Below are 14,833 nucleotides of genomic sequence, written 5' to 3' on the forward strand. Positions count from 1 at the left end.
TATCATTGCATAATCCCATTGCCCATTTCAGTCCATTTCTATCCTTCCAACCCCGTTTACTACTAAACTTTGGTAGCACTATGTTATATAGATATATCCTGTCACATTCCAGAAATGGACAACATAAAACTGAATTTTAGCCATGAACAAAGCTTGTTTGTTCATTTTACTACAGAATATAAAAAGTCAGCAAGGAAAGACAAGAAATGTGATTCAAAGAGCTAAACAAGTGGTTACTGAACGACCAAAGCTTCCGAGGCCTGGTATTAATTCGACTTCACACTTTAGAAGCAATGCCTTTGATCTTCAAAAACTAATAAACTTTGAATATCTAACCAACTTTACTGAAGCTACTGCACCATCAAAATAAGCAATATTTAATTCATTGTCAATGTTGGGACACTTTCACATCTATAAACAGAAAAGTAAGAACAATGGCTGACACTACTTGGGGGCCTATCTGCAAACTATTGTGCTACCGTGTTATATATCACCTACATCAAAAGGACTCTTAGCATCCCAAGTGACAGGATGAGTAACTTCCTCCAGGTCCCAGAGTAATGCATTTGATGTCAGGCATTTTGACTCTAGAGCCCACATCTCAATTTCTACCAAAGATAAAGGTCAGTTAAATGGCTTCAAAATAATGTGTATCTAGATGGGAGAAGAAATTAAAAATTCTACCTCTACCCTACGTAAAAAGTACACACTAAAATTAGTATGCATTACCTCAGGTTGTGACCTATTAGTGCATTACAAAATCAATTTAGAGGCTTGGGACCATCCTTAAAAACATAGGTGAATGGGCATGCGTAAAGGTGGGCATTATTTTATAAAACTTGTTTGAATTATACATATACACATTGTATTACTGTAAGACATTCCTGTGGGTTGTAATCAAAAGAGTTTGAAAGCCACTGCATATCAGCTTGACTCCAACACAAAGGGCTGCCCCCAGAGCTGATCTGGGTACCTGGCTGGTATCCACAGGGATCGGCGTGAAGGCGGCTTGCGTCAGGGAAACTGTGGGGCCCAGGAGGTCCCGTGTATAAGTTCTTTCTTGCTTGTACTCTCGGCTGTGTTCCACCTTTAACTTTTCTTTTGGCAGAACAGCTTCATAACAAGGAGCATAGCCCGGTGGAGGGAGAAATTTAAATTCTCCGTGTCTCCCCCCGAGCAGAAAGCGTACCCTGAAAAGGACGCACGTCAAGGTCAGTTATGTCTCTGGACGTACATAAAAGTTTCCTAATCGACAAAACACAAGGAACGAATTATTAGTAAACAATTTACTTTAGCAGAAGCCATATTGTTTTCCCTAAGTACCATCATAATGTTGGCACCTTAGAGTCTAAGAGCTCCCAATCATAAAAGGTAAAACCTGATTCAATTATGTGAATGGATCAGCAAAGACTTATCATTCACGGGAGAAATAACAACAGCACAGGCGCTACGTTCCTGTGTGAGCGAAATATCTCTCCGTAGTAACTGGTCATTTAATGTTTCAAGAGGCCCCGATAATGGGCAGAGAAAGAGCAGACGTGGTCTAAATACCTCTATACTTAAAATGACAGGGCTGGACAAGGCACGATAAAAAGAAAAACCAGTCACTTTCCAGTGTCCAATTTCCCAGTGAAACTCCCTAAAGGAGAATCAAATGCTATGTCCATTTGTTGAAGAGAAAAGGTAACCTTATTTCTTATTCTTATTCAACAAAAACAAAAAAACTTACTAAACTCTTTTATACATCATACTCATTTAATTAAAAATAATTTAATCTGAGTTCCATTGAACAACCCTCTTAGAAACATAGCTAAATGATACCAATTTCTTGGGGCTCTCAGCTTACAAAAATAAATTCAAATTTTCATTTTTGTTGTAATTCTTTTTCCAATTTGTGTTTTCATTCCAGTCCAAAAAATATAAATGAAATAAAAAGCAAAGAACAAAAAGTGAGGAAAAGCAAAAAGTTTAACACATTCCAGAAGCTTACAGACAGAAATATAATTTGTATAAATATACCAGAAAAGGTCCCTAGTACTAATATCTCATGATTCCTCTGTCCCTTCTTCAATATGGTGCTTTTGTAACTATGAATTATTCATGTGAGTAGCATTATAATGAAAAGAACAACCACAATAAATGGATGGTCAATGGTAATCAGGGAGCCACTCTTGCTAAGTAGGTACATACGTATATTAATAGATGACAGCATGGCCCCTTATCACAAGACTATTGTTTATTAAAGTTCTCTTTGTAGAACTCCAAAGAACTAGCATTTTAATTTCTTTTTCCATCTGGTAGTAGCAAAAAAGCAAAGGGTTAGAGGAAACCATCTTGACCCAGCTGACCACGGCAGATAATTTACAGGTCTAAGAGTAGAGGGTAACATGGAGAGGAGCCATCTTGACCTGACAAACAAAAAAAAAATTTAGTTTCTGTAGAAATGAGAGGGTTTGGAGTGGGGTGGGAGAATATGATGAAAAGAAAAGGAAAAGGAATACAAATAAGATAAGAAAATAAGTGGTATTTTTTACATAATGTTCATTTCCCTTATTAAAATAAAAAAAGTGAACTTAAATGGACTTGAAATATTTCCGGACACTGATTTGAGGATCAGTTAGTAGACTGCGCACATCTAAATAGAAGAAGATGTGACAAAGCATCCAGCCTCCCAAGAGTCCCTTCTTGATAAACCTTACCTCTTCCTACAAGGGACAAGAAAATGTCCTGTGGACAGATGCCCATGAGTGAGAGAAAACGTTAGTGAAGCAGGAGTGACGGCAGTGCAGAGTCTTCTGTGAACGTATGAGAAGTGAGAAGGGAAATAAACCAAAAAAACCCACAGAAATACTAACTTTATTCCTGCAGAGAAACTAACAACTGGAAAGAAGAGGCCATCAATGTTGAAATTCTCAAACATTCCTTGCACGGGTTGTCCATTAATTCGGAATGAGATGCTTGGGGCACTCAGATCTAAACAGCAACTGATGACATCATCAGTTCTCAACAGATGTTGGTTTGGTGAGCTCACAGTACGAGCAATACAACCTATGGGAGAAAAACATTAAGGAAGGTAATTCTATCTCAGAGAATCATCTTCAGATCCAAAGGCAAAGATTTGAATAGGTAGTGACAAATTAATGCAAATGCTAGAATAAAATAAATCTTGTATGCATATTAATGTTGTATGTTAAATCCTTTGCCAAAAATACGTTGCTTTTTTCAGGAGCCATGCTGCTATCTTTGATGTAAAATGGACCTTCTGACATACAGAAATTTCTGCATGTAGATGGCTGGCATTTGATGCAGGAATCATCTGAGAGCTGATAATATACCGATGTCAGAGGAAAATCTCCAGGGAACATTTGAGTTCAAATAGCTACTTTACCACCTACGACTTGTATGACCATCAGCAAATTACTTAACTTCTCTAAACCTTGATTTCTTGTAAACCAAATGCCATCACCTTGTAGAGTTGTTGTGATGATTAAATTAATGGTTTATAAAAACAGAGTCTCAGACACAGCAGGTGTTTCATGTCAGTCCTTTTTTCAAATATTAAGGCTCCTTTGTTTCATAATATAAAAATGCATAAGGATAATGAAAACAGAAAGTGTGATCATTCATTCATGCACTGTTTATTGACAGACAAATACATGCCAATTGGTTTGTTGTTGTTTTACAATGTATTTCATACAAGATCTTGGTTGGTTAGCTTCTTAAGTACAGCAGGATACAATTTGAGGCATGAAAATGATATTTGATAAACGTCATTTCTTGTCCTGGTCAAACTATGGCCTAAGCCCATTCTTTTTTTCTTTTATTTCTTTTTTTTTCTTTTTGCTGAGGAATATTCACCCTAAGCTAACATCTGTGCCAATCCTCTTCTATTTTGTATGTGGGTTGCCACCACAGCATGGCTGCCAACAAGTGATGTGGGTCCACACCTGGGAATCAAAACCAGGTCACCAAAGCAAAGCGTGCTGAACTTAACCACTAGGCCATGAGGCTGGCCCTGGCCTAAGCCCATTCTTGACTATATCAGAATCCCCACGGCATACTGGAAGACAAGAAAGTAAGATTCTCCCAAACACACATGCTCACAAGCACAAACACACAAAATTCCTCAATTTAAGCAAAGACAAAAATAGATTTCATGATACAAGCTTTGCTTTTTTCATAACACCTTTTTTTCCTAACATGCCACGATTTTTACCAACAGCATATTTGAAATGCCAGTAGTAGAATATATCTACTGTTTTTTAAATGCATACATTTTTTATTTTATCAATATTCAAACCTGCAAAACATTTACTATCAAGTGGTTCTTCTAGAGTTCCCTGAGTATAATAAAGGCAGTTTTAAAAAAATCATATAAAAACAATGGGGCTTACAGAAATAGGTCTATATCCTTGTTTGTATCAAGATCTGTAGCTAATAATAATGTTATTACATAAATATTTACTATAATCCAAATGTATTGCTCAGTCTGAAGGATATTATTATGCTGATGCTAATGACTATCTAAAAGTCACCATGGAACACTGTTTTGCAGTGCCTGAAACAAACAGGTAAGATACAAAAGATCACTAGTGAACAACCTAAGGCCTACCGTTTCAATGGCACTCACGTTGTTGAATCCACTTAGAAGCATTTTCAGGTTGCATTTATATGAACTCACAGCAAATCCATAGGAGAACTACATTCCTGTTCTCTGCATTAGCCAGAAAAGAAGACAGCAGCAGTCCGACTTAAGGCCCTGGATTACAAGCCTGTACCTATCATTCCGGCACTGTTCTACAACATTCCTCCATACTTCTATAGCTAAATTCTCCAAAGCCCCAAGGCTTTTCACACTTTTGGCGCTTACAACTTGGATTACAAACATACTTGGATATTTGAATGCCCCAAATCCAATTCTGCATTCACAGAGGCGGAATGTAGCAAGCACACTGTGCAAAGTTTAAATTGGAAAGAATAAATGAAGACATAGCTCAAAACTTTTGCCAATGGCCAAATTCTGATTCTAAAGAACATCTCTACTCTCCAATCACAAAAAGTTAAGTGGTAAAGAATGTGCTGTGGCCCAGAAATCACAGATATTCGATACTTTAAATTCTACCTCAACTATTCAAAAGAAAAAGAATAGGAGAGTGACTCCAAGAAGATGATCTGAATTACCATGCATTTAACTTTGTAAGTCAGTCAGAAGCCAATTAACTTAGATTTGTCTTTGTTGACTGTGAATCTAAGATTAATAAAGCATTTAATAAATTCTAGTGGCTTAAGAGAACACAGTTTTCAATTACAGGCTGATATGCTGCATATTTTCTTACCATTTAAAAAAACAGCTGAATATTTTCTCGACATAAAGTTTCAAGAGGACTTTCTCCTGAAATTCCACAACCTACTGTCCTGCACTATAATATGTTCACAGATTCACTCAATTTTTTGTTGTTGTTCTTAGTGTTCTATTTTGCAATGAAAGGCAAACTGCACACAGTTCAATTCCATAAGCACTGGGTTCTTTCTATGTATTGAGGAAAAAGCTTCAAATTAAATGCAAAATTAAAAATGGTGAAGGTAAAATAATTAGAAGCAATTCAGCATCGTCTTATCAGAGTAATGCTTTTCCTCCCTAATCGCGGTGTAATGGGAAAACAAGTTAACACATTTCATTCATTTACCTGAATACCCATTTTGTGTGGAGTGATACTAGCGGGTAAGGAGAGAGGATGACATCTGGAGGGTAAGAGTTAAAATGTATTCTATAATAGACACTACCACTATTTTATGTTTGTTAGGTCTTCTGAAGTTAATGCTCTTTGCCTCTGTTTGGTCAGTAGGAAAATTTAATTACGGGAACAGACATTGTTATTGTAGCCTGAACCAGCACAGTACTCCTGTGCATAAGACATGCCAACGCCATACTACAACCTGGGTCCCAAGGACATGCCCCAGTGGTTAGATGAAATATCCAAAATACAGCTTTATCTCTTCCAGACTACTGACCTATTGGCACTGAATAAAAGAAAGTTCAGTAAGTATTACTGTTAGATACAACTACATGGAGTGCTTTCATTTATAAACTCATTACCATAAACTCTTGGGTTTAATTCAATTTAAATTTAAAATTTCGTTTCATAAGCTATAAGGCCTATCAAACGAATATCACTTGAACCCCATAAAAGGCAACACTTAGCTTTTAACAATGTAAGGTACTTTTTTGTATTTTCTATATGCTAAATGCATTAAAAAATATGTCAAGGTCATATGAGAACTATATTCTACATGGAGGTTTATGAACACAAGCATATGTCTGCAGATTCCAGATGAATTCCAACATCTACATACTCAAAAGCTCAACTTTTAAGTAGAGCCAACCAAACATTCCCTTTCATAAATCAGAAAAAAGAATATTATTTATTTATTTATTTATTTATTTATTTATTTATTTTTTGGTGAGGAAAGTTGGCCCTGAGCTAACATCTGTTGCCAATCTTCCTCTTTTTTTGCTTGAGGAAGACTGTCCCTGAGCTGACATCCGTGCCAATCTTCCTCTATTTTGTATGTAAGAAGATGCCACAGCATGGCTTGATGAGCAGTGTGTAGGTCCAGACCCAGAATATGAACCTGCAAACCACAGGCTGCCGAAAAGGAGTGCACGAACATAACCACTATGCCACCAGGCTAGCCTCAAGGGTATTATTTTTTAATATTATTCATTTTTAATATATACTCAACCATCAAAGCTGAGAGTTTGTAGCTTGTGAAATAACTATTCATATATTTCTAAACAGTTCCATATTTCCAAAACAAAGTGTCATTTGATTATGAACAGATACCTCACGATACACTTTACAAATTCCAGATCCCTGACATTACGTTATTACCAGGAGGTGGAACTTAGTTTATTTGTTTCAATTATTTTCTAGGGGTTGTTTCAGTTCTTTTTTGTATTGGAGGTAAAAGCTTTGCACATACCAACTAAAATTAAGTAGGAATAAACAAGTTTTTTGCCATTGATTCATGCATCGGAATGCTACTTTTAAAATGTATTGTTAATAAACAATACAGTCCTTTAGAAATGTATATAATTGTAAAAGTTTTCTTTTTGCCCTAGTGCAATTTTGGTTCTTACTTAATACTCTCACTCATCATTTCAACACTAAATTTCTGAACAATATATCTATCCAATATAAACAGCATCAATAGCTTTTAGGAAATGTACAGGAAGGGCAAAAGATTTCCCTGAAGAATGTTGTGAAAGAAAACGGATAGTACTTACCTGACCAGAGATGAAGGCCATCAAATCCATAGGAAAACAGGTCATCTCCAACACCATTTCCACCCCACTCTTCGCCCCCTCCAGGGTAAGGAGAATACCCTTCCGTGGAAGCCCAGCCCACTCGCAGGTGAGTCGCTTCAGCTGTCACAAAAGGCTCCGTGTGGTCCACCATCAATTCATAGTACCATTTCTTATACTGAGCAGACCCTTCACTGACGCCCAGGAAAATATTGGGTCTCATGCTTTAAAGAGATAGGAATAGCACATAAAAAAATCTGAACAAACGTTTCATTGTTCAATTTTCAGCTCACATTTTTGAACGTTAGTCCTGCCTCTCTAAGATGCAACATATTAAATGTATGTTTCCTTAAGTTCTACGAAATTATTGAAACCACCACTGAGGTAGTACGCAGTGACGGTCAGTCTTACAGTTAACATTCAGTAAATGGGGTTTGTGTTTTGGATTACTTGGCAATGTCACTCAAGGGTCTAATATTCATTCTTACTTGCTCTTCAGCATATTTTATATCATTAATCATGTTTAAGGTGAGTCATTCAATATAGTAGACCCTTAGAATTAATAGAGTTATTATTAATCCAGCAGATGCAGACATTTTCCTAAGCTAAGCTTTGTGTCACATAGGGTATGAAGCTGAAGCAGGTCGTTAGTGAAGGAACCCAGGTGAACAGTCAGTTTTGTTGTTCTCTATGCCGTGCTGTGAATAGAATTTCTAGTTAGTCGTATTTAATTGCATTTTACAAGGAGACTTATCCTCTATGTTAATACTAGAGATTAGAGAAGGCCTCAGGAAACACCACTCATTAACAGCAGGTCTATTACACAGGATAAAGAACCATGAAGGAAGTCTTCAATCAATCCTGTTTGAAAAACACGATATAGAAATACACACTAAACCCTACATTTTTATTTAAAACAGGGTGAGGTAGCAAGTATTTTCTGGATAGCTGCCAGATACAGTGTATCAAAGTTATTACAAGCACAGATAATATTTACTTAATTGTAAGCTGTATTTATTATTATTATTACTATTATTTTGTATAAGGAAGGAAACATGTCATGATGGTTAAGAGTGCAGTCCCTGGAGTCAGACCTGAGTTCCATTTCCAGTCCCAATATTTTACTCTGTCAAACGTGAATGACAGTAGCACCTCATACAAACACAGTGCAGAAAAAACATAAAGCACTTAGCACAGTGGCTGGCTCACAGCACTCAATAAATGTTGGAGATCTTGGAAGGTAGGTCTAACTGAAAATGTATTTTTATTGGTTGTTTGTGGAATTTTTTTATATTTTTGACATTTTAATTCAATTTTTTTATTATACATAGTGGGCACTTCAAAGTTGGTATTGAAGGGTAGGGTTTTTCCTTATGTTCTAAAAAGGTATAAAACATAATTATATACAACTGTACTCCTGTATAATTGTCAGCCTGCTCCTGAAGATGTCAATGACGATCCAGCTACACAGGAATGTGAATGAAAGCTCTTAGACATTTGTTTGATAAATGAGTATTTTGCTTGGTTCATCTATTGTTATTATCGCATCTAATTGGTAGAAAAATTCTTATACGCTTCAGTGAGGAAATACATGAAAGATCCTAATAAAACAAACAGACCGTGTCTTAGCTGCAGAGCTAGAACATGAATTCCTTTGGTTCGCTATCTATTGGGTGACATTGTCTATCCGAATCTACCTGCTGACATGGTTCACAAGGCGTGTCTGCAATAACAGATCTCTTCCGGGTAGGAGATTGTCACAGATGAGATGCTGGTTAGAACGGACTGCTACTCCATGGCAAACACAGAGAGAGCATAAGACGTCCAGAACCTGAAAGGAGAAATCACTTTCAGCTGACTCTAATTCCCTTTTCATAGTCAAGTATCGGCAGCATGTTCCACAGACACAAGCACGTTCCCTCCAGTCACCTCTGACCCAGTCATTTAAACATGACAGCAATGTGTCCACTTATTTTACAACTTTCCTTCATATGCAAATTGAGAACTGTTCCTTCTCCCATTGATGCTACAAATAAACACTAAACAATATTACCTGGTTGTAATTAAGACATGAAAAACATTCACAAAAAATTTGACACACATCTTTTAAAAGTTATCTTATTTTAAAAGCATATTAAAATGATTCCAGAATTCACTCATGGCAATAAAGTGGTTCACTAACCTTGTGATTTCTTCCATGCTTGTCTAAAAGTGAGATAATGGATTTAATATGTCCTTCTTTAATAATATTTAGAGCTTCTGGACTTTCTACTAACACACAGTGTAAAACTTCAAGAATACCTAAAGATAAACAAAGAAAGGGGGAAAATATGATTAACCAGTCTACAATGACAGAGTCTTCCCTTTTCTCTATGGATTCATTCAGTTCAACATATAATTACAGTCATGCATCACTGAACAACGGGGCTATGTTCTGAGAAATGAGTCCTTAGGCAATTTCGTCGTGTGAACCGCATAGCATATACTTACACAAACTTAGATAGTATAGCCTACTACACACCTAGGCTATATGGTACTAATCTCATGGGACCACTGTCATATATGTGGTCTGTCATTGACCAAAACATTGGTATGCAGTGTGTGACTGTACTATGTGCTCCATGTATTTGTCACAGGGCACTGTGAAAGAGGACAGGTGGTGTTTGGGAGAGAGGACGGGAAGTGTTAAAGAAAGCAACATTTAAGTGGGACCTCAGAAAACACATTCATGACCATTCTCCAGATGGGAAAGTTAGGGCAGTACAGGCCTGAGTCCAGCCCCAAATGGAGGGCATACCTGGTGTGCCTGGAGTACAGAGAGAGTGGGGGACGAATGGGACAGGTAGTTCCGGGCCTCCTTGTGAAGACTCTTGGCACTAAAACTATAACCCTGCAACAAGGCATCCTAACCCACGGAGATCATTACATTCTTCTGGAGGTTTATAGTTGAAAATGTTTCTTAGTTTGCAAAACAAGAGAAATATATAAAATAAAATAATACAAAATACATAGAAATATACCAAGCCTGATTAGGAATAGTGATACTTTTAGGTATTAACCATCAGAGAAGATAAAAATGGAATATATCCTTTCTTATCTTAAAGTTTAAAAAAGAGAATAGAAAGTAAAAAAATTCATGCAGAATTTTTAGCGTGAATTTGAAAAGCTAAAGTGTACGTGTGTATTCATGTTTTCAGAGCAAGCTTGCCATGTCAATCATGAGAATGCAGGTGCTTTACAGCAACTAGATACCACATTCAGAAAACGTGACCTCTCTCTGAGAGCTATACAGCATTGGGTGAGACCCCAGAGAGACCCTGCAGAAAGGATTTTACATTTCAAATAGAGCCACTTTCTTGGAGAAGGAATGTAAAGTGCCCAGGTTTACACATGGTAAAATATGGAAGTAATTCACTATGGCTATCACAATCTATACTTGATCCAAATCCCAATCCATTCCAAGACAAGGGCTGTCGATGCTAATTTCTTCACTAATAACTTAATGCATTGAAATATGAATGTGTATTCAGTTTAAAAAAATACTCAAAAAGATGAGTTAATTTTTGGTGTGGTCCAAAACCAGTTGCTGCCTTCTAACAATGCGTGCCAGTTAAAAATCAAAGATAGCAGAAAATAATAATACAACAGGCTGATGGCTAAGTTAAAGAAGATGTTTATATAAGGGTACTGAAATTGTATGCTTCTGCTATTATTAAAAATGTAGCAATAAAATGAACATTCATTCTGAGATAAAGTAAATTAAAATAATAGGAAAAAGCATTTTTAATAGATTAGTCATATGTTATCCTGGTGGTGTTTTTTTTCATCCCCCATTACTTATTACTATAGAACACGTGGCTGCCTATATTTGTAAATAAAGTTGTACTGTGCATCCACACCCATTCATTCACATACAGCCTATATGAATAATTTTGAATTAAAAAGGTAGAGCTGAGTTGTTGCTACAATAGAGCTCTGTGGTCCACAGAGCCTAAAATATTCACTATCTGGCCTTTCACAGAAAAAGTTTGCCAATCTCTGCTATTGAGTGCAACCATTAAGAAAAAAGACCAAGAAGTAGAAGACTAAGAAAAGTAAATTCTCTTTGTAAATAAATACTCATGAAAGCCCACAGCATTCATAAACCTGAATACATATCAGAAAAGATTTAAGACTAGATTTTGGAAATGAACAGCTCATATCCTAAAACACAATATGAAAATAAATTTTTGATTTTTCTCATATTCATTCAGAGGTTTAGGTTTCAACAGTTGAAAAGGACTGACTGCCTCTAATCTGACAACTAAAAGTCAGAGAAAACTATTTTTATTTTCAACTATTGGAATAAACCACAAATAAAGTGCTTTATTTTTTGCAGTAAGAAATTCTTAAAGGAAAACAAATTGGAAACACCAAAAGACTCATTTGCAAAAAAATAAAGACTAGCTAGACTGACTGTATCGTGTATAGATAAAGATTATGCTGATAGATGCCTCAAATCCTTGGGTAAAATATGAGACAGAAAAACAGCACTTATTATAATGGCAATACTCTGCTAAAGATGATTTGACAATTAAATTCTAAATACACTGAATAAGACCCAGAAATGGCAATAGTGTCTAACGCTTATTGTGAGATTCTCAAGGAAAAAATTTTAAAGCTTGCAAGATCATAACTGTATTACCGAATAAAATAATTCTGAATGTGCTACAAATTGTCAAAAAAAAAAAAAAAACCCACACAAACTAGTAAGCCAAAGCAATTTGATTTCACAAGTTTTAATAAATTTATAGAAATGATTTCAGTGAATTTTTTAAGAAAATGCATAATGTATAATGTCAACTTTCAAGAATAGATATAAAATTGGATCTGCATTATGATTGTAACTGTGTAAAATATATTTATTTGTATAAAATATAAATTTCAAAAAACACCAGAAATTAATTCATCAGAATGTTAACGCTGGTTATTGCTGGTTTAGTACACTTCAAATATTTCATAAATTCTATGAAGTGAGCATGCATAACTTTTATAGCAAGAATCATTTTTAGAAAGGCCCATACTATAATAGAAGACAATGTCTATTTCCATTTTATTTCTACCACTAAATCTCAATACTTAATTCACAAAAACTAGTCAATCCTGTTTTCCTGACAGCAAATGGGCAAGAACATTCCCTGCCTGTCCTCTATATAGTACATAATCACAATTAAGTTTTAATCTATGCAACAATTCTATATAAGCCTAATCTTATTCTTTACCTAAATTACGTGAACTTATTTTCCTTCCATAAATTTAGAATAAGCATAAACAAACCTACCACTTCCCACGCACAGAGCACACAAATTATTAGTACTAAGAGTTTATATCAGGGCTGAGTAGTACATAGCAGTAAACCAGAGTTGTTCTTCAGGTACTGGCCTTTTTTTTTTTTTTCTTTGAGGAAGATTAGCCCTGAGCTAACTGCCACCAATCCTCCTCTTTTTGCTGAGGAAGACTGGCCCTGAACTAACATCCATGCCCATCTTCCTCTACTTTATATGTGGGATGCCTACCACAGCATGGCGTGCCACGTGGTGCCATGTCTGCACCCGGGATCTGAACCAGCAAGCGAACCCCAGGCTGCCGAGAAGCGGAACGTGAGCACTTAACAGCTGCGCCACCGGGCCGGCCCCAGGTACTGGCCTTTTAATATGACTGCTATGCCTTAGTAAGGAGGAGTAACAAGAACTTAGGCAGACTATTTCAGGTTGATTTTAAACACCATTTCCAAATTGCCTTCTGGACATTTCATCCAGAATGTCTCTAAGCGCCTCCAACTCAACTTTTCCAAAACTGAACATACTACCTTTTTTTGTACATATACACGTAAAATTGCTTCTCTGGTCCACTGTTCATCCATATCCTCAAGCTAAAAGCCTCAGGTCACTTTTGAATTCCCTTTTCACTTTCCCATTTTCCCAAATCTAGTCATTAAACTTCATTAATTCTGTCCTGATTTATCTGTTAAACTCATCCTCTCCTTTCCCTGAATAGCCTCCTATTACTTCCTTGCCTCTAGTCTCTCCTCCCTCCCTAATCCATCCTCCACACTCTGAGCAGGTATTATTCTAAAATACACATTTAACTGATGTCAGCTCCCTGCTGAAAATCTTCAGTGGCTTCCCAGACCTTCCAAGGTACAAGTCCCTTTCCTGTAGAGTCGTATATCATCCCTTCACGGGATGGCTCAACCTTCCTTTACAGCCTCCGTTCCCAGCACTTCCTCCTACAAAGAATGATTAATATATACTTTTACCTAACTATTAATCATAAATACTTATTAGACACCTCCCAGACACTGTTCTGAGCAAGCAGGTGGACATGGCCTGCAAGGCAGAGTCTTTCTCATCTTTAGTCCTTTGTGCCTGTTAGTCTCAGACTTAAATACACTCCCCTCTTCTGAGACTGCAGAATCTCAATCATCTGTTGAGTTTTTACCAACATCCTGGGATGAATTATTCCTTCTCTGTAGTATTGATCATGCTTTATTCAAATTATTTACTTTCAATTCAATCTCCCATTAGGGAATGAGCCCTTGAGAGCAGGGTCTGGTTCCATTTTGCCTCCTTGTCTCCCAGCACACTCTGGCCTGAAGAAGCTCATCTCAAATTTGCCAAATGAGTACGTGAATGAATATAAGTGGACCACCAGTACCCACCTTCAGTTTAAAGAAAACAAACCTGCAATTATTCACTCATAACAAGATTCATTATTGTGAAGTGTATATAGAGTACCTACTCTGATATATTTTATATCTGGAGACATTAATATTAAAATTTTTGATCTTCCTTTTAAAGGTACATAAGATATATGATACAACAGAGATGAGAATTTATATTTCTTAGCTCTAGGATCTCCTTATCTATATTTTAATTTCATTGAGGAAAAATTTTACTTGGTGAATTAGGCAAACTTTTATGGGCTTTATTCCATTTCTGTTGGGGTTATGCACAGAATGCAAAGTTGAGAGTAAAAACATTAAATGTATAATACACGCAATATTTAACTATTTTTGTCTTAAAACTTTTATGCCTGTAACCTTCTGAATTATTTATATTTATTAATTATAAATTATAATTCATTTTATTATAATATATCTTATTATAATATAATTATTAATTATATTGTATTATTTATATTGAGAAAGAAAAATCTCTGAGGATGCAACAAAATGTCTAGAAATAACCTATTGGTATTGGGAGCATCCAAGTGCCACGACGGTAGAGAAGTTTCCTTGTCATGTTTTCTGTAATCAAAGTTCAGTGGCCCTGTTTGCTTCTTACTGATAACTTATACGTTTGCTACTTGGCTTCCAAAATTGTGGCAGCTTCATCTGGGGTCAAAGTTGACTGTGCTATTTTCTTTTCATGGATCATGCCCAGGGTGGTCCAAGGTTGAAAGAAATTTGCGGAGAGTCTGTACAGAGAAACTGGAAACAAGCCACAGAAGAGGTACTATATTTGGTCTGACTTTACCTGCTATGAA

At 36.2% G+C, this 14,833-nt stretch overlaps 1 protein-coding gene across 1 annotated transcript in view; it reads right to left on the reverse strand.

Annotated features, from left to right (window-relative positions):
- RYR2 (ryanodine receptor 2) overlaps window positions 1-14,833 on the reverse strand; it is a 682,530-nt gene that overhangs the window by 285,900 nt on the left and 381,797 nt on the right. The window contains exons 18-22 of the mRNA XM_070228795.1: window positions 9,489-9,607; window positions 9,004-9,137; window positions 7,289-7,530; window positions 2,856-3,048; window positions 974-1,190 (exon numbers count right to left, since the gene is read on the reverse strand). Coding sequence (XP_070084896.1) covers window positions 974-1,190; window positions 2,856-3,048; window positions 7,289-7,530; window positions 9,004-9,137; window positions 9,489-9,607 — 905 coding nt within the window. The remainder of the gene's footprint in view (window positions 1-973; window positions 1,191-2,855; window positions 3,049-7,288; window positions 7,531-9,003; window positions 9,138-9,488; window positions 9,608-14,833) is intronic.

Source organism: Equus caballus, chromosome 1 (genome assembly GCF_041296265.1).
Source record: "Equus caballus isolate H_3958 breed thoroughbred chromosome 1, TB-T2T, whole genome shotgun sequence".
NCBI lineage: Eukaryota > Metazoa > Chordata > Mammalia > Perissodactyla > Equidae > Equus > Equus caballus.